Source organism: Microcaecilia unicolor, chromosome 2, assembly GCF_901765095.1.
Source record: "Microcaecilia unicolor chromosome 2, aMicUni1.1, whole genome shotgun sequence".
Taxonomy (NCBI): Eukaryota; Metazoa; Chordata; class Amphibia; order Gymnophiona; family Siphonopidae; genus Microcaecilia; species Microcaecilia unicolor.
Window position 1 is genome coordinate 336,747,489 of NC_044032.1, and position 19,127 is coordinate 336,766,615.

The following is a 19,127-nucleotide window of genomic DNA, read 5'->3' on the forward strand; positions in this document are numbered from 1 at the left end:
AGCGGCAAAAAGATCCACTCTTGGAAGATCTTTCAGGCTACACCCATATTTATTTATTTGTTACATTTATATCCCACATTTTCCCACCTATTTGTAGGCTCAATGTGGCTTACATAGTACCAGAGAGGCGTACAGACTCCGGTGTAAACAAATACAAAGTGGTGATGTGGTAAGATAAAGTTCATGTGGCACAGCCACACTAGGGAATCGTACAAGGGAAGAGTTGTGTTATGTCCATTACGTTCTTTAGTTTTGTTGTTGCAGAGGTCAGGCATTTATGTTGGATCGGTAGGGTATGCCTTTTTAAACAGATTAGTTTTTAGTGTTTTCTGGAAGTTTAGGTGGTTGTTCGTAGTTTTCAAGGCTTTTGGTAATGTGTTCCATAGTTGTGTGCTTATGTAGGAAAAACTGGACGCGTAAGTTGATTTGAGTCCTTTGCAGCTTGGGTAGTTCAAATTTAGGTACGTTCGTGTTGATTCGGATGTGTTTCTAGTTGGTAGGTCGATCAAGTCTGTCATGTATCCTGGAGCTTCACCGTAGATAATTTTGTGAACCAGCGTGCAGATTTTGAAAGCAATGCGTTCTTTGATTGGGAGCCAGTGTAGTTTTTCGCGAAGGGGTTTTGCACTTTCCGAAGATAAGCCTAGCTGCCGTGTTTTGAGCAGTCTGAAGTTTCTATAAGGTTTGTTCTTTGCATCCCACATAAACTCCATTACAGTAGTCTACGTGGCTTAGTACCATTGATTGTATCAGGTTGCGAAATGTTCCCCTTGGGAAGAATTGTTTCACATGTTTGAGTTTCCACATTGAGTGGAACATTTTCTTTGTTGTGGATGTCACTTGACTTTCTAGTGTTAAGTTGCGGTCCATTGTAACGCCGTGGATTTTCAGGCTGTCTGAGACAGGGAGGGTGTAATCTGGGGTGTTGATAATAGTGGGGTTGTTCGCACTATGTAGGGATGAGAGAATGAGACAGTGTGTTTTTTCTTTGTTTAGTTTTAGTTGAAATGCATTTGCCCAAGAGTCCATGATGTTCAAGCTGATCTTGATTTCGTTGCTGATTTCTGTCAGTTTAGATTAGTAAGGAATGAATATTGTGACATCGTCTGCATAGATGAAAGGGTTAAGGCCTTGGTTGGATAAGGACTTGGCAAGTGGGGGTCATCATTAGGTTGAAGAGAATCGGTGATAGCGGTGATCCTTGTGGTACTCTGCAGTCTGCTTTCCACGGTGATGATATGTTTGTTTGATTTTATTTGATATGTTCTTGTGGTTAGGAAACCCTTGATCCAGCTAAGTATGTTTCCACCAATCCCGAACTTACCTAGTAATCTTGTTAATATATTATGGTTTACCATGTCGAATGCACTAGACATGTCGAATTGGAGGAGGAGGATGTTTTTGCCTAATTGCTATTTCCTGCTTGAAGTTGGCTAGGAGAGTGAGTAGTACTGTTTCTGTGCTGTGGAGGGGGCGAAAACCTGACTGTGATTCGTGTAATATTGAGAATTTGTTTATATAAACTGTAAGTTGTTTGGGTACCATGCTTTCCATGAATTTGATTGACAACGGAATGGATGCTACTGGACGGTAGTTAGTGATTTCATTTGGTTTTTTTTTCTTGGTGCCTTTTGGTATCGGAGTGAGTAGGATATTGCCATTTTCCTTAGGGAGGAGATCTTGCTGAAGCATGTAGTTTAGGTGGGATGTGAGGTCTGGGTTTACAGTGAGTGTTGGAGAACCTGCTGATCGCCTGTGCAGCTGCATCGACGGTAAGGAGGGCAAATTTTAACCAGGTTCGGTCAGCCGGGTGTTCTCCAGAGGTTGGGTCCAACTCATTAAGGAAGATTTCGATGTCAGTGTCCTGAGGTAGCATCTTGCGTAGGTTTGCAATTTTTTCATTGAAATACTTAGCAAGTTTGTCTGCAGATGGGATGTCTGTATTCGATGTAGTGACCAAGTAGGTGTCTAGGAGTTTGTTCACGAGTTGGTATAATTTCTTTGTGTCTTTGTAAACTGGTCCTATTTTAGTTTTATAGTATGATCTTTTGGTCTGTCTTATTGCATATTTTCTTTGTGATTGTTTCCATGTGTTGTGTGTGTTCGTATTTTGTTTTTCTCCATGCTCGTTCGAGTTTCCTGGATTGTGTGTTTAGCTTTTTCAGTGCATCATTGAACCATGGTATCGAGTTATGCTTACGTGAAGTTCTTGTTCGTAAGGGTGCTATTTCATCTAGTATGCATTTGCATCTTTTATCCCATTCCACGAGGTAATATATGGAGTCTGTTTGTGCTGTCCATTCATTGTTGTATATCTGTTGCCAGAATATTTTTGTGTCTACTTGACCTCTTGTGCTGTAGGATGTGTGTTCTTGTATTTGGTGTAATCCCTTCTTCCGCCAGAGTAGGGATAAATTTAATTTGTAGTGATCAGTCCAGGGAGTGGAGGAGTGGCCTAGTGGTTAGGGTGGTGGACTTTGGTCCTGGGGAACTGAGGAACTGAGTTTGATTCCCACTTCAGGCACAGGCAGCTCCTTGTGACTCTGGGCAAGTCACTTAACCATCCATTGCCCCATGTAAGCCGCATTGAGCCTGCCATGAGTGGGAAAGCGCAGGGTACAAATGTAACAAAAAAAAATTAATATCTGTTATTATTAGGTTCTGGTCTGTTGAAAGTTTGTGTGAGATAAGATCAAGTGTGTGCCCTTTGACGTGGGTTGCTTGCATTTGTGGCCATTTGAGATCCCATAGGTGGAGGAATTCCTTACATTCTCGTGCGTTGATTTGAGTTTGGGTCTTCTAAGTGAAGGTTGATGTCTCCTAATACTAGTACATTGGAGTTGGTTACACATGTGTTTGAAATGAAGTTCATGAAGTTAGTCTGGCCTTCGTTCCAGTTATCTGGAGGAGTGGCCTAGTGGTTAGAGCACCAGTCTTGCAATCCAGAGGTGGCCAGTTCAAATCCCACTGCTGCTCCTTGTGACATTGGGCCCTCTTCACCCCATTTTTTGTTGGGTCTGTAAAACAAGACATTGATATACCACTCGTGCAGTTGCAATATCCTGCTGAGTCTGTCCACCAGGTAGTTCTTACCGAGAAGGTATATGGCATGAAGGCTCATCCCATGAATGAGAGCCCATTCCCACATATCTACTGCTTCTTGACACAAGGGGTAGGACCTTGTACCCCCCCTCCCCGCCTGTTGACATAAAACATCGCAACCTGGTTGTCTGTCTGAATTTGGATAATGTGGTTTTGGAGTTGATCTCTGAAAGCCTTTAGAGCATTCCAAATGGCCTGTAGCTCGAGGAGATTCATATGAAGATGCATCTCCGAAGTATACCACTGACCATGTGAAGCCCATCCACATGAGCTCCCCAACCTAGATTGGATGCATGAGTGAAAGAACTCTGGCGGAATGAGAGTGACATCCGTTAGGTTTCCCGTGACTTAAGACCACTGGGAAGCTAAGGTCCACTGGGCCACTCTCAAATGGAGCCATGCCATGGGAGTGACAAGCACTGTGGAGGCAATGTGGCCAATATATGTCAACATTTGCCAAGCTAAAACCTGCTGGCTGCTGCGCGGACCTGCGAAGCAAGTGCTATCAAGGTATTTACTATCGCTAGAGGAAGGAAGGCCCAAGCCTGCACTTTGTCTAGCAGGGCTCCTATGTACTCCAGTTATCGTACTGGATGGATATGGGCCTTGGGATAATTTATGACAAACCCCAGTAGCTCTAGCACCTGAATAGTCAACTGCATTGATTCAATTTCCCCCGTCTGCATTGTGTTCTTGACCAGCCAATTGCCGGGTAAGGAAACACATACACTCCCAATCTGCTTAGATATGCTGCAACTACTGCCAGGCACTTGGTGAAAACTCTGGGGGCAGACACACTAGACCAAATGGCAGAACACGATACTGGAAGTAGCATTTCCCCACTTGAAATTTGAGATACCTCCTGTGACTGGGAAGTATTGCAGTGTGGGTATAGGCATCCTTTAAGTCCAGAGAGCATAACCACTTATAACCACTCGCCTCCACCTACCCTCCTCTCCTCCTTCCTGTACACATTAATTGATTTGATTTGCTTACTTTATTTTTTTTGTCTATTAGATTGTAAGCTCTTTGAGCAGGGACTGTCTTTCTTCTATGTTTGTGCAGCGCTGCGTACGCCTTGTAGCGCTATAGAAATGCTAAATAGTAGTAGTAGTCAATTTTTTTCCTGAATGAGAGAAGTAGGGTGCCCAGGGAAATCATCCTGAACTTTTCTTTCACAGGGATTTATTCAGGGCCCATATGTCTAATATGTACTGGAATCCCCCGTTTTCTTGATCACAAGAAAGTACTTTCCTTCTTTCCCTGGTAGTGTGGGTTTGACTGCTCGGGCCTGCAGAAGTGCAGAGGTTTCCTGTACAAGTACTTGTGCTGAGAGCTGATGTAAGACTCTCTTGGTGGGCAATTTGGAAGTCGCTGATGCCAATTTAGAGCATACCCACAATGAACTATTTGAAGCACCCACTGGTCAGAGGTTATAAGAGGCCATCTGTGGTGGTAAAATGTGAACCTCCCTCCAACCAATAGGTTTTCTGGAATGGAAACTCTTTGCGTGGCTATGCTCTGCTCGAGACAGTCAAAAGCCTGTGCCTTGCTTTGACTGGAGAGCTGGCTGGGATTTCTGGGGATGGGGCTGGCAAAGCCTGAGATGAGGGCCTTGAGTTGCCCAAGTAGACCGAGCAGAAGGCTGGTACCTACACCTTTGAGAGTAGTGGGACCGGTGCCTCTGCCTAGTTGAAAATCTTCTTGCTGAAGAGGTTGCTGAGAGAGAGTATGGATAGTATCAGTGTGCATTTTAATGAGGTTAGCAACCTCTTCCACTTTCTCTCCGAATAAGTTGTCCCTTTGGCAGGGCACATCTGCCAACGTCTCCTGAACAGCCTGTTTCAGGTCAGAGGCATGCAGCCATGAGAGTCTGCTCATCCCCACACCCATTCCAGAGAGTCCTGGACACAATATCAAAAGTGTGGTAAGTGCCCCTGGCTTAATAATGATGACCATCTGCTTGTTGGACAACTGGCGAAACTCGGTGGCCTGCTCCACAGGGAGAGAATCTACCAGATTAAGTGTACTATTAACTAGAGACTCACAAGTAAAGGCTTATGTAGAGCTGGTAGGACTGAATGCAGGCAACGATCATCAAGGCCTGAAAAGTGTTTCTCCTAAATGAGTCTAAGGTTCTGGCTTCTCGCCCTGGGGACGCGGAGGCATGAGACCGAGATCTCCTAGCTCGCTTGAGAGTGGATACGACTACCAGTGAATGTTGAAGCAATTGGGCCCTCTCGAATCTGGGAGCCTTCTGGATATGATATTGCATATCCACCTTCTTGGGTGCTACCTGCACTGTGAGGGGAGATTCCCAGTTCCTCATCAGTACATCCTTAAGGATAGGGTGCAGTGGCACAGTGACCCGTTCCTTAGGAGGAGACTTATAGCCCATGACAGATAACATCTCTGCCCTGGGCTCCTCCTCCAACTTAAATTGGATGGCCGCAGCCATCTCCCTGACAAAACCAGTAAAAGAGAACACCTCTGGAGGAGATTTTCATCTCTCTTGAGGAGATGAGGGATCAGTTGAGATACCATATGACTCTTCCTCCTAAAAGTAAGGATCCTCATCTGAAACCCATGAGCGGTTCCAGTCAGATTCCACTTCCTCTTGAGAATCAGGAGACTTGAGTCTGCACCAGCCTCGATCTAGTGGAACAATGTCCACGCTCCAAGGAGCATCGAGGTGCAGCCCATTTCTCAGACTCCGGGGAAGCTTCCTCCCCCGATGTCAGAGGGGGCTCAGCGTGCTCAGGCCTTAGCTCCAACACTCTGCGAGGTGCTGGTGTCGAAGTTTTACGCACCGGCATCAGTGGAGCCTCAGAGAGTGCTTTGGACTGTTCCACTGAGGGCGCAAGCACCCTCAATGTCAAGGTGGAAGCTCTTTGCAGCAACTGCGCCAGCTGCTCTCTCAGCAAGCTCTGGAACCGCTCATCAAGGTCGGACAAAGGCATGGGAGCCGGGGCGGAGGAACTGGTGATGGGACCAGGCCACTGGATGACCGGTGCACCTGCACCTCTTCCAAGGAGGGGGAGTGCTCCTTTCGATGCCAGCGCTTCTTGGGTATCGGAGAGGCCAGTGCCCCGGTTCGTTGAGGAGGACCAATGCTTATGCTTCATGGACTTCCAGTGCATAGAGCCTTGACCCCCCCCCCCCCCCAGTGCCAACGAGGATGCCGCTGGATCCGAGCATCAGAGACTGAGGGACCCGTGCTCGAGCATCGGACGGGAAGGCACCAGTGCATGCGCGGTGGGATGCTGCTAGAACTTTCAGGGTTCTTCGGCTTCGGCCTCCTCTGCGGCAGCCATGCCCGGCGTGGTACTGCGAGCCCTCCAGCCTCACCGTTTGAGCCGTTGAATAAGGTTTCTGAGAAGGATCTAACACTTAAGACAGTGTTTTTGGTGGCCATTGCTTCGGCTAGGAGGATTTCTGAAATTCAGGCTTTGTCTTCCAGAGATCCTTTTTTGCAGTTTTCTGAAGCAGGGGTGTCGTTTCGGACGGTGCCACCGTTTCTACCTAAAGTGGTTTCGGCTTTCCATGTCAGTCAGGCGGTTTATCTTCCATCTTTTTGAAGAGAGGATTATCCGGGGGAGTTTGCCTTGCTACGTTTCCTGGACGTGCGGAGAGCCTTGTTTTGGTACTTGCAGATCTCTAACTAGTTTCGACGCTCGGATCATCTCTTTGTGCTCTTGTCGGGATCGAAAAGAGGTGTGGCGGCTTCTAAGGCTTCTATTGCTCGCTGGATTAGGGAAGACATTGGATCGGTGTATCTGCTACAAGGGCGGGGCGTCTCCAGTGGCCCTGAAGGCGCATTCTACTCGGGCACAGACAGCTTCTCGGTCAGAGGCGTCTGCCTTATCTCTGGAAGAGATTTGTCGGGCAGCTACTTGGGCGTCCCATCATACTTTTGTGAAGCATTACAGGCTAGACGTATCTGCTCGGGAGGATGCGCGTTTTGGGGTGGGAGTGTTGGCGCGGGGAGCGTCGGCTTCCCACCCTACTTAAGGACTGCTTTGGTACAACCCACTAGTTCCTGGATTCATCTGCTGCAAGTGACAAGGAAGGTAAAATTATGTCTTACCTGATAATTTTCTTTCCTTTAACGCAGCAGATGAATCCAGGATCCCTCCCTAGTTCAGCCAACGTTTTTTTTTTCATTTTCTTTGCAGTGTGGCTATTTTTTCCTTCTGGGTTCTCTTTTGCAGAGTTCAGACAGATATGGGAACATGGAAAGGATTCCGATTTCTGGATCAAGTTGCAGTTATTTCGAAGTTCTTATTTGGTTCTCTGTTTTTCATAGTGAGGATGGTTTCTGGTTGTTATTGGTTTCATATTTTTGGCCTTGGCAAATGCTTACGAATGACATACTAACTGAGGAAGGAGCTGGCTGTCTGACATCACTGCCTTTAGTTTGTTTATCTCTATCTCCTACCTGCTGGTAGGTGGATAACCCACTAGTGCCTGGATTCATCTGCTGCGTTAAAGGAAAGAAAATAATCAGGTAAGACATAATTTTACCTTCAGTAAGAGTCAGCTTAAGACAGTCTGACAGGTTCTCTTAGCTTTGCTGCAGACTCTTTGGAGAAATCGGATACCTTGTCTATTAATCTCTGAAGCATCCCGGTATCACAGAGATAGACAGGAGCCCAGGACAGAGACACAGTAGACAGCAGTGTTAATCTCTTCCACACCAGTAGTCTAAGCACAGCTCAGGTTCAAGTTTTTTTTTTTTTTTTAGTTACATTTGTAACCCGCGCTTTCCCACTCATGGCAGGCTCAATGCGGCTTACATGGGGCAATGGAGGGTTAAGTGACTTGCCCAGAGTCACAAGGAGCTGTGCCTGAAGTGGGAATCGAACTCGGTTCCTCAGGACCAAAGTCCACCACCCTAACCACTAGGCCACTCCTCCACTTCGTTAGTGATAAGATTTACTTTGCATCTGATGAATGTGTCATCTGTAATATTAGGGATAGGATACAGGCTGCAAAATATACCGAGAAATAATCTAATTTAGAACTAAAAAGATAACCTTATTGCATTTGGTTGAAGTTTCTCTCTGAAATGGCTGCTTCTTACTGCTGGAGAGTTTCCTCTGGAGAGGGATGTGGGGAAAATGATTTTGGCGTTTCGCCGAGCTCGCATCAGTCTGAGGGTGCTCAGTGTGTTTGCTTCACCTTATTCCAGATTATCTGGATGTGGACAAGGAGATCTGCATGTTGTATAAGGGATAAAGAAGTTTGCACATATTTAAATGAGGCTGATCATGTATTGCACTATTTAGAGTGGAAATTAAACTATAAAGATGAGTAAAGGGGGTTGTTACTTTTATGGTATTTGTAGAGCTCCAAATTGTTCCCCTCTATCTGAGTTTTCAGTACTTTTGTTCAATGAAGTTGGTGAAATTCCTTATGTTGGAAATTTGTCTAATTCTTGAATTTCAGAGAAACGGATACAAAAATTTTGAGAAAACTAATGACATTTTCTTACCCCAGGAACAGGTTCTTTGACCTTCACCCCTAAGATTATATCCTGCATTGAACGAGGGGAAGAGCCATACATCAGGGATGAGCCAAGATCAGAGGAAAAAGAAACTGGGAATAGCAGCTGCTCAGGTGAGTGCAATAATAAGAGGGGCTGGGGAAAAATGCATTCTACAGACACCTACTGTAGGGTAAGTGCTGGGTGTGCTGCCCCTTTATAAATAAGGACCATTCACTTGGTTTGTAAGTGAAGGCTTAATGTATGGGCCACACAGAGAGATGGAGGGAAGGAAAGATCTAGATTTCTTTCTGTTTATCTGTAACTTTGTATGTCAGAAATCTTGAAGCGTGTTGAGAAGGACTTAGAAGGAAGGCATGTTTTGTGGTGCCAGATCCTGCTCTGTGTTGTAAATTTTGCTGTGTACTGACATCAATGTGCCTACATTTAGGCCTACTTATGCCAGGTCTGTGGCTGGCATAAATTTGTATATCTAAATTCAGCACTTTAGTGAGTATTCTGTAAGTTAAGATTATAAGTGTGAGCCTTGCCTATGCCCCGCCGATGCCCCTCCCTAGTGAACACCTCCCTTGCATTTACGCGTTACTGGGTGTGTACTTTATGGAATACCACTGAGCTCTGTGAGCACTTATGCAACACCCGCGTGATTGCTAGTGTTCTGTAAAGCCAAGCTCGCATACGGTGATTAAATTTAGGCTCCCTGCTAATGCTGCTGCCATACTTTTCTTTCAGCGGAATACTTGAGCTTCCACATGTACTTCACTAAGTTTCCACATGAGGACTGTTGAGAAGGGGTTTATATAGTAACCTCGAGCACCTTGTCTGTAGGGTACTGATGTGTTACATATAATAACAGACAGTAGAAAAAGACCATCTAGTCTGCCTAACAAGGTGGCTACAGTTGTACTTACTACTTGGTGCAAAACATGGAACTTTCCTCCTGTTTAGGATTGTACCTGTCGCTCTCTGTCATTTGTTTTCCTTTGATCCTATCCTCTTCCTAGATGTTATCCTCTGTATTTATCACATGCCTTTTTGAACTCTGTCCCTCTTTTAGTCCCAACCATCTCCTAGAGAGTGTTCCAGGCATCCACCACCGATTTTTAAAAAGGGTTCTAGGGGTGATCCGGGAAATTATAGACCGGTAAGTCTGACATTGGTGCTGGGCAAAATATTGGAAACTATTATGAAGAATAAAATTACAGAACACAGACAAATGTGGTTTAATGGGACAGAGTCAGCATGGGTTGAGCCGAGGGAAGTCTTGCCTCACCAATTTGCTTCATTTCTTTGAAGGTATGAATAAACATGTGGATAAAGGTGAGCCGGTTGACGTAGTGTATCTAGATTTTCAGAAAGCTTTTGATAAAGTTCCTCATGAGAGACTCCTGAGAAAATGAAAGAGTCATGGGATAGGAGGCAAGGTTCTGGTGTGGATTAGGGATTGGTTATAGGACAGAAAACAGAGGGTAAGGTTAAATGGTCATTTCTATCAATGGAGGAGGGTGAACAGTGGAGTGACGCAGGGATCAGTACTGGGACCGGTGCTATTTAAAATATTTTTAAATGATGTGAAAATCAGAACAATGAGTGAGGGGATCACATTTGCAGGTGACACAAAACTATTCAAGGTTGTTGAAACACGTGGGAACTGTGAAAGGAAGGCCTTAGGAAATTGGAAGACTGGACATCCAAATGGCAGATGAAATTTAATGTGGCCAAATGCAAGGTGATGCACATTGGAAAGAATAATCAGAATCACAGTTATCTGATTCTGGGATCCACCTTGGGGGTCAGCGCTCAAGAAACGATGTAGGTGTCGTTGTACATAATAAGCTGAAATCAGCTCAGTGTGCGGCAGCAGCCAAAAATGCAAGCAGGATGCAAGGAATTATTAGGCAAAGGATGATAAGACCAAATATACTATAATGCCTCTGTATCACTCCATGGTGAGACCGCATCTTGAGTATTGCGTTCAGTTCTGGTTGCTGTATCTCAAAAAACTATAGCGGAATTAGAAAAGGTTCAAAGAAGAGCGACCAAAATGATAAAGGGGATGAAACTTCTCTCGTATGAGGAAAGGTTAAAGAGGTTAGGGCTCTTTAGCTTGGAAAAGAGACGGATGAGGGGAGATATGATTGAGGTCTACAAAATCCTGAATGGTGTAGAACGAGTAGAAGTAAATCGATTTTTTACTCGTTCTAAAAGTACAAAGACTAGGGGACACTCAAGGAAGTTACATGGAAATACTTTAAACTACTACTACTACTACTACTATTTAACATTTCTAGAGCGCTACTAGGGTTACGCAGCGCTGTTCAATTTAACATAGAAGGACAGTCCCTGCTCAAATAGCTTACAATCTAAAGGACAAATGTACAGTCAGTCAAGTTTACTCGTTCTAAAAGTACAAAGACTAGGGGACACTCAAGGAAGTTACATGGAAATACTTTAAAAACAAATAGGAGGAAATATTTTTTCACTCAACGAATAGTTAAGCTCTGGAACTCTTTGACGGAGGATGTGGTAACAGCAGTTAGCATATCTGGGTTTAAAAAAGGTTTGGACAAATTCCTGGAGGAAAAGTCCATAGTCTGCTATTGAGTCAGACATGGGAAGCAACTGCTTGCCCTTGGATTTGTAGTATGGAATGTTGCCACAATTTGGGTTCCTGCCAGGTGACCTTTCTTGGCCACTGTTTGGAAAACAGGATACTGGGCTAGATGGCAAATCAAAAGAAAAAAAGCAGATCAAAAAAGACAAAAAAAATAGAACAGGAGGGTAACAGAAGAAGTGGTTTATTACAGGTTACCCGACGTGGCCACGTTTCGCCCTCAGGCTGCGTCAGGGGTAAAAATACTACAAAATAAAAATACATAATGAGTAAAACATAAACATCACCATTGTATATTTGATAATAAAACATATCTAAAAACACTATCACATCATATAAAATAAAAACAGATCAAATCTCAAAACATAATATAATATCAAATCAATATCAGTTAAAAACATTCAGATTAAATTTGCATGCAATAAAATAATTTTAATTTCCATATCATCAAGCTGATCAATCCATAGACTGGTGGGTTGTGTCCATCTACCAGCAGGTGGAGATAGAGAGCAATCCTTTTGCCTCCCTATATGTGGTCATGTGCTGCCGGAAACTCCTCAGTATGTTCTCTATCTCAGCAGGTGGTGGTCACACACAGCAGCAGCTCTGGCTAGGCCTCCAAGCCTAATTTTTAGGTTTTGTTGAGTGCCTGGGGTTGAGGGCTCTTCTTGAGCAAGTGCAAACCTGGTGGCGCCAGGTCCCTCCTTTTCTCCCCCCTCCCGCTGGCTCCGTTAAAAAAAAATAAATAAAAAATTTTGAACGTCCTTAAAGGCGTTTATTTCGACGTTTATTTAAACGTTTATTGCAGCTACTCACTGGGACACCAGGTCGTTACAGCTCGGAGCGGAAAGCAGGTAATTTTTACCTTTTTATAGCGGGCAGGGGGTTCCCCGATTGATCTCCACGTGGCATATGGCGTCGGAGGGCGAGGGCGCAAAGAGTCGCTCCCCGGATCGCTTAGGCGCTTCTAGAGGGGATGCGGGGTCTTAAAGTCTGATTCGCCCTTGTTGGGTGACAGTTTCGTGACCGATGAGTGTCCCGGTCCTTCCTCCGGCGTGGCGGTTTTTCCCGCCATAAACGCCCATCCCCCGCTGCTCGCCTCCGCCATCTTGGCCGGCCACGCGGCTCGGACGGCTTCTTCGTGGGCCGCCCTTGAGGGAGACATTAATGCCATGGACGCCCTTAATTTGGGCGACGGCACCAAAGCGGCTAAGTTAAGCGCCGTTTTTCCCGCGCGGCTCCTTCGCGGAGTGTCACGCCAGACGCCATTTTGGATGCGCAGCATGTCTCTCCCCCGCTCTTGCGAGCGCCGGTTGAGGGTGCGTCTAGGGCTGTAGCCCAGGCTGCGGAAGTGCACAGTCTGGGGGGTTTCTCCCCCGAGTTTGTTTTGCTGCTGCATCAGGCCTTCCTTATGCAAAACGCTGCCCCTGCTCCCTCGTTTGGTAAAGCGGTTGAGGTCCCCGGAGGTAAACGCCCTCGGGTTGATTCCCAGGCCTTGGAGGACCTTGTCTCCTCCGATGTAGATGAGGGCAGCGTATCTGAGTTCTCCCAACGGTCCTTTGCGGATTCCTTGGAGGAGACGGATCCCCGCTCGGTTGGAGCGGATGACCCCTCTGCAGCGCGGCTTTTTAGCTCAGAGGATTTGCCCAACCTGTTAGTGCAGGCCATGGGCATTTTGAAGATTTCCTCTCCGGAGGACGTCTCTCCCTCAGCCCCTGTTGGCTCTGCCATTATGCTGGGGACGAAACGCCCGCCTAGAACCTTCCACGTGCATGATGCCATGCACACCTTAATTGCGGCTCAATGGGATGTCCCGGAAGCGAGCCTCAAAGTGGCTAGGGCTATGTCCCGCCTCTATCCTTTGCCTGAAAGTGAACGTGAGGCCTATCTGTGGCCTACCGTGGATTCTTTAATCACTGCGGTGACTAAGAAAACGGCTTTGCCGGTGGAAGGTGGCACGGCCCTAAAGGACGCCCAAGACAGAAGATTGGAGGCGGCCTTAAGGTCGTCCTTTGAGGCGACTGCTTTAAGTTTGCAGGCCTCGGTTTGCGGTTCCTATGTGGCCAGGGCGTGCCTGACTATGGTGCAGCGGGCTTCCCCCTCGGATCATTCCTTGAGGGCTGATTGGCCGGCCCTGGAATCGGGCTTAGCCTATTTGGCAGACTTGCTTTATGATGTCTTGAGAGCCTCAGCTAAAGGCATGGCTCAGACAGTCTCTGCGCCGCGGTGGCTTTGGCTGAAACATTGGTCTGCTGACCACACCTCTAAATCCCGCCTGGCTAGATTGCCTTTTAAAGGCAAGCTGCTCTTTGGGGTCGAGCTGGACAAAATCGTGACCGATCTCGGCACGTCTAAGGGCAAGAAGTTACCAGAGGTCAGGGCTCGGGCTAGTACTCGTTCCGGTACCTCCAGAGGACGGTTTCAGGAAGCCCGTCGGTACCGCCCGGGCAGGTCGGGCTCCTCTGCCCCCTCTTCCTTCAAGAGGACTTTCTCCCCCAAGCAGCATTCCTTTCGCAGAGACCGCCGTCCCGGAGGTGTTCCCTCCGGTCCTCCCCCAGGGTCTCGTACCCAATGACGGGGCCTTGGTCCACGCCCCAGTGCAGATTGGAGGACGGCTGTCCTCGTTTCTGGGCGAGTGGACCACAATAACTTTAGACGCTTGGGTGCTGGAAGTCATCAGAGACGGCTACAAGCTAGAGTTCTGCCGACCCTTAAGAGACGGGTTTGTACTCTCTCCCTGCAAGTCTCTGGTCAAAGCTGTGGCAGTGCAGCAGACCTTGGACAACCTGATCCGCCTGGGTGCGGTCGTTCCGGTGCCAGAAAATCAGATTGGCAAGGGACGTTACTCCATTTACTTTGTGGTACCAAAGAAAGGAGGTTCTGTCCGGCCTATCCTCGACCTCAAAGGGGTCAATCGGGCCTTGAAAGTGCGGCACTTTCGCATGGAGACTCTCCGCTCTGTTATAGCGGCAGTGAAGGCAGGAGAGTTCTTGGCTTCCTTGGACATCAAGGAAGCGTACCTGCATATTCCCATCTGGCCTCCTCATCAACGCTTCCTGCGTTTTGCAGTCCTGGGACGACACTTCCAGTTCAGAGCCCTCCCTTTCGGGTTGGCTACTGCTCCGCGGACCTTTTCCAAAGTAATGGTGGTCATCGTGGCCTTCCTGCGAAAGGAAGGAGTACAAGTCCATCCTTATCTGGACGACTGGTTGATCCGAGCCCCCTCTTATGCAGAGTGCGGCAAAGCTGTGAACCGGGTGGTTGCTCTTTTGAGCTCCCTGGGGTGGATCATCAACTGGGAGAAGAGCCAGCTGCGCCCGACTCAGTCCCTGGAGTATCTGGGAGTTCGATTCGACACCCAAGTGGGCAGAGTGTTCCTGCCAGACAATCGGATTGTCTAACTTCAGGCTCAGGTGGACCAGTTCCGAGTAGCCTCTCCTCTTCGGGCTTGGGACTATGTGCAGCTGTTGGGCTCTCTGACGGCCACGATGGAAGTAGTGCCCTGGGCCAGGGCTCATATGAGACCACTACAACACTCTCTGCTGCAGCGCTGGACTCCGATGTCGGAGGATTATGCTGTGCGCCTTCCCTTGGACCCAGCAGTGCGCAAGGCGCTGAGCTGGTGGCTGCAGACAGACAAGTTGTCTGCAGGAATGCCTCTGGTGACCCCAGAGTGGATTGTTCTCACGACGGACGCCTCTTTGACGGGCTGGGGAGCCCACTGCTTGGGAAGGACAGCGCAGGGGCTCTGGTCTCCTGCAGAGGCAAAGTGGTCTATCAACCTCCTGGAACTCAGAGCCATTCGGTTGGCGCTTTTGGAGTTCATCCCGGTACTGGCGTTGAAGCCAGTACGGGTCCTGTCGGACAATGCCACTGCTGTGGCCTATGTCAACCGCCAGGGAGGTACCAAGAGCGCCCCTCTGGCCAAGGAGGCCATGAATCTATGCCAGTGGACGGAAGTGAACCTGGAACAGCTGTCAGCGGCACACATTGCTGGAGTCATGAATGTCAAGGCGGACTTTCTCAGTCGCCATACTTTGGAGCCCGGAGAGTGGCAGCTATCTGCTCAGGCGTTCTTGGACATCACGAAGCGCTGGGGCCAGCCGAGCCTAGATCTGATGGCGTCATCGGCCAATTGCCAAGTGCCGCGCTTTTTCAGCAGAGGACGGGACCCTCGATCCCTGGGAGTAGATGCTCTTCTCCAACAGTGGCCGACACAAGAGCTTCTCTATGTGTTCCTGCCCTGCCCCATGTTGGGCAGGGTGCTAGACCGGGTGGCAAAGCATCCAGGCCGGATAATCCTGGTGGGTCCGGACTGGCCCAGACGTCCCTGGTATGCGGACTTGATCAGGCTCTCAGTCGACGATCCTCTGCGACTGCCTGTGGAGCAGGGCCTGTTACATCAGGGTCCCGTGGTGATGGAGGATCCCTCCCCCTTTGGTCTTACGGCCTGGCTATTGAGCGGCAGCGTCTGAGAAAGAAGGGCTTCTCAGACAAGGTCATCGCCACTATGCTAAGAGCGAGGAAGCGCTCTACTTCTACTGCTTACGCCAGGGTTTGGCGTACCTTTGCAGCGTGGTGTGAAGCAGGCTCACTTTCTCCCTTCACTGCTCCAATTTCTTCAGTGTTGGCGTTCCTGCAAGAAGGTCTGGAGAAAGGCCTGTCGCTCAGTTCCCTTAAAGTCCAGGTAGCGGCTCTGACTTGCTTCAGGGGCCGCCTGAAGGGTGTTTCCCTGGCTTCACAGCCAGATGTGGTGCGCTTTCTTAAGGGAGTTAATCACCTGCGCCCTCCTCTGCACTCTGTGGTGCCTGCATGGAATCTCAATCTGGTGCTAAGAGCATTGCAGAAGCCGCCTTTTGAACCCTTGTCGAGGGCATCTCTGAAAGACCTGACGTTGAAAACAGTCTTTTTGGTGGCTATCACTTCAGCCAGAAGAGTTTCCGAGCTCCAGGCGCTCTCATGTCGAGAGCCTTTTCTGCAGTTCACTGAGGCAGGAGTGACTATTCGCACAGTGCCTTCCTTCCTGCCCAAGATTGTTTCTCGCTTCCATGTGAATCAGCAGCTCTGTCTCCCTTCCTTTCGTAGGGAGGACTACCCAGAGGAATACTCTGCTCTCAGATGTCTGGATGTGAGACGAGTCATCATCAGATACTTGGAAGTGACCAATGATTTCCGGAAATTGGATCATCTGTTTGTCCTGTTTGCAGGTCCTCGTAGGGGTCTGCAGGCTGCTAAGCCTACAGTGGCAAGATGGGTCAAGGAAGCCATTGCAGCGGCTTATGTGGCCGTGGGGAAGGTGCCGCCTATCCAGCTGAAGGCTCACTCCACAAGAGCTCAGGCGGCCTCGATGGCAGAGGCCGGTTCCGTCTCCTTGGAAGAGATATGCAAGGCGGCAACTTGGGCTTCGGCCCATACATTCTCCAAGCATTACCGCTTGACTGTGGCTGCTCGGGCGGAGGCCCGGTTTGGAGCTTCAGTGTTGAGGTCAGGGATTTCTATGTCCCGCCCTGGGTGAGTACTGCTTCGGTACATCCCACCAGTCTATGGATTGATCAGCTTGATGATATGGAAGGTAAAATTATGTATCATACCTGATAATTTTCTTTCCATTAATCATAGCTGATCAATCCATAGTCCCTCCCAGATATCTGTACTGTTTATATTCTGGTTGCATTTCAGATTCAAGTTTAGTCTTCAGTTCCTGTTCAGGAAGACTTTGTGTTCAAGTTATTTTTTCACTTGGATTCTTCAAGAGTTGAGACGAATTTGTGTTACAGTGAGCTGCTGCATTCCTCTCCCCTCCGTTTTACGGGGCTGGATTGAGATTTAAATTCTGCCGGCACTCCCTCCCGCTTCGTGCGGCTGTAGGGCAGCTTTGTACCCCTCCCCGCTTCGGCGGTGTTAGGGTCAGTCAGCTCCTCCCGCGGTTGCGGTTGCAGGATAAGCCAGATCCCCCCGCATCGGCGGGTGTGGTGTCCCTCACCCGCTCCGCGGGGATGAGCTGGACGGATTCCCCTCCCCCACTTGTGTGGGGATGAGCTGGGTTAATTCCCCTCCCCCGTTTCGGCGGTGGTGAGCTGGGCAGAGTGTCCCTTTGTGGGTGTAATTCTCTAAGTGCTGAGTCCTGCGGATGGAGCTTTGATATCGACATACTGAGGAGTTTCCGGCAGCACATGACCACATATAGGGAGGCAAAAGGATTGCTCTCTATCTCCACCTGCTGGTAGATGGACACAACCCACCAGTCTATGGATTGATCAGCTATGATTAATGGAAAGAAAATTATCAGGTATGATACATAATTTTACCATAAGACATGATATCAACAAAAAAATATCAACACTAAACAGAACTGCATAGGACAGATAAGTGGAGATATACAACACAAAAAAACTGAATGACCATACATACTAAATATCACCTACCTAATAGGGGTAAAAAGCAAAGTGAACCCCTAAAAGTAGTCATACAACCACCTAAAAAATACAAAATAAAATAAATAAATAAAATCTCACAATGCTTGGCCTCAATTGCTGTCTTTTATGCACATTCAGCGTTGAAACGGTCCTTTGAAATTGCAGGTCTCACTGTTCGGGCGTCTGCATGCAGCTGTTATGCTGTGAGAGCCTGCCTAGCTTGGCTGCAACAGGCAGTGGCTCAGCCCAGAGATGGAGCGGAGCCCTTCTTGGATGTGGCTCCGCGGATGGAGGTGGCCTTGTCCTTTCTGGCTGATGCCCTTTATGACCTTGTCAGAGCTTCGGCTAAACAAATGGCAGTAGCAGTGGCGGCTCGCCATCGTCTGTGGCTACGACACTGGGCAGCGGACATGGCCTCTAAGCAAAGGTTGGTGAAGTTGCCTTTTCAAAGACTTCTCCTATTTGGTGAGGAGTTAGAGAAAATTGTCAAAGGCCTGGGTGATCCAAAACCCCAGCGCTTGCCCGAAGATAGGCAGAGGCCTTCCTCTAAGGGCCAGGCGGTCCACTCCTCGTACAGACCTCGCTTCCGTGAAGCTAGAAGGTACCGCCCGGGGCGTTCTGCTGGGTTCACTTCACGTGCCCGTGGTCAGCAGAGGAACTCCTTTCGCTCGGACAAGCGTTCCGCAGCCGGTGGCTCAAGACCAGGAGTTCAGGGGCGACCCTCTCAATGATGGTGCGCCGGCCCTCTCCTCGATGCCTGTCATCGGAGGACGGCTTTCCCTCTTTGTCGAGGAGTGGGCCAAGATTTCCTCAGATCAGTGGGTTCTGGACCTGATCAGAGATGGATACAGAATAGAATTCAACGCCCCAGTAAGAGACGTGTTTGTGGAGTCCCGATGCGGTTCTGCCGTCAAACGGGCGGCGGTGGAGGAGACTTTACAAGGTCTGATTCAGTTAGGGGCAGTGACCCCGGTGCCTCCCGCCGAGCAAGGCTGCGGCCGATACTCCATCTACTTTGTGGTGCCGCGAAAAGGTGGGTCCTTTCGCCCTATTCTGGACTTAAAAGAAGTGAACAAGTCCCTGAGAGTGCGGCATTTCCACATGGAATCCCTGCGCTCCGTCATTGCGGCGGTTCAGCCAGGAGAGTTTCTCACGTCTCTAGACCTGAAAGAAGCTTACTTGCACATACTGATTTGGCCCCCGCACCAGAAGTTTCTGAGGTTTGCGGTGTTGGGAAAACATTTCCAGTTTAGGGCCTTGCCTTTTGGCCTCACCACAGCTCCCCGAACCTTTTCGAAGGTAATGGTGGTAGTAGCTGCTTTTCTCAGGCGAGAAGGTATCAGGGTTCACCCGTACCTAGACGACTGGCTCATCAGAGCAGACTCTGCAACAGAGAGCTTACAAGCTACAGCCAGAGTGGTCTCAGTACTGCAATCTCTAGGCTGGGTCGTCAATATGGCCAAAAGTCACCTGTCCCCTTCACAATCTC

At 48.4% G+C, this 19,127-nt stretch overlaps 1 protein-coding gene across 1 annotated transcript in view; it reads left to right on the plus strand.

Moving 5' to 3' along the window:
- LOC115462443 (gastrula zinc finger protein XlCGF28.1-like) overlaps positions 1 to 19,127 on the plus strand; it is a 55,134-nt gene that overhangs the window by 23,641 nt on the left and 12,366 nt on the right. The window contains exon 3 of the mRNA XM_030192446.1: positions 8,602 to 8,721. Coding sequence (XP_030048306.1) covers positions 8,602 to 8,721 — 120 coding nt within the window. The remainder of the gene's footprint in view (positions 1 to 8,601; positions 8,722 to 19,127) is intronic.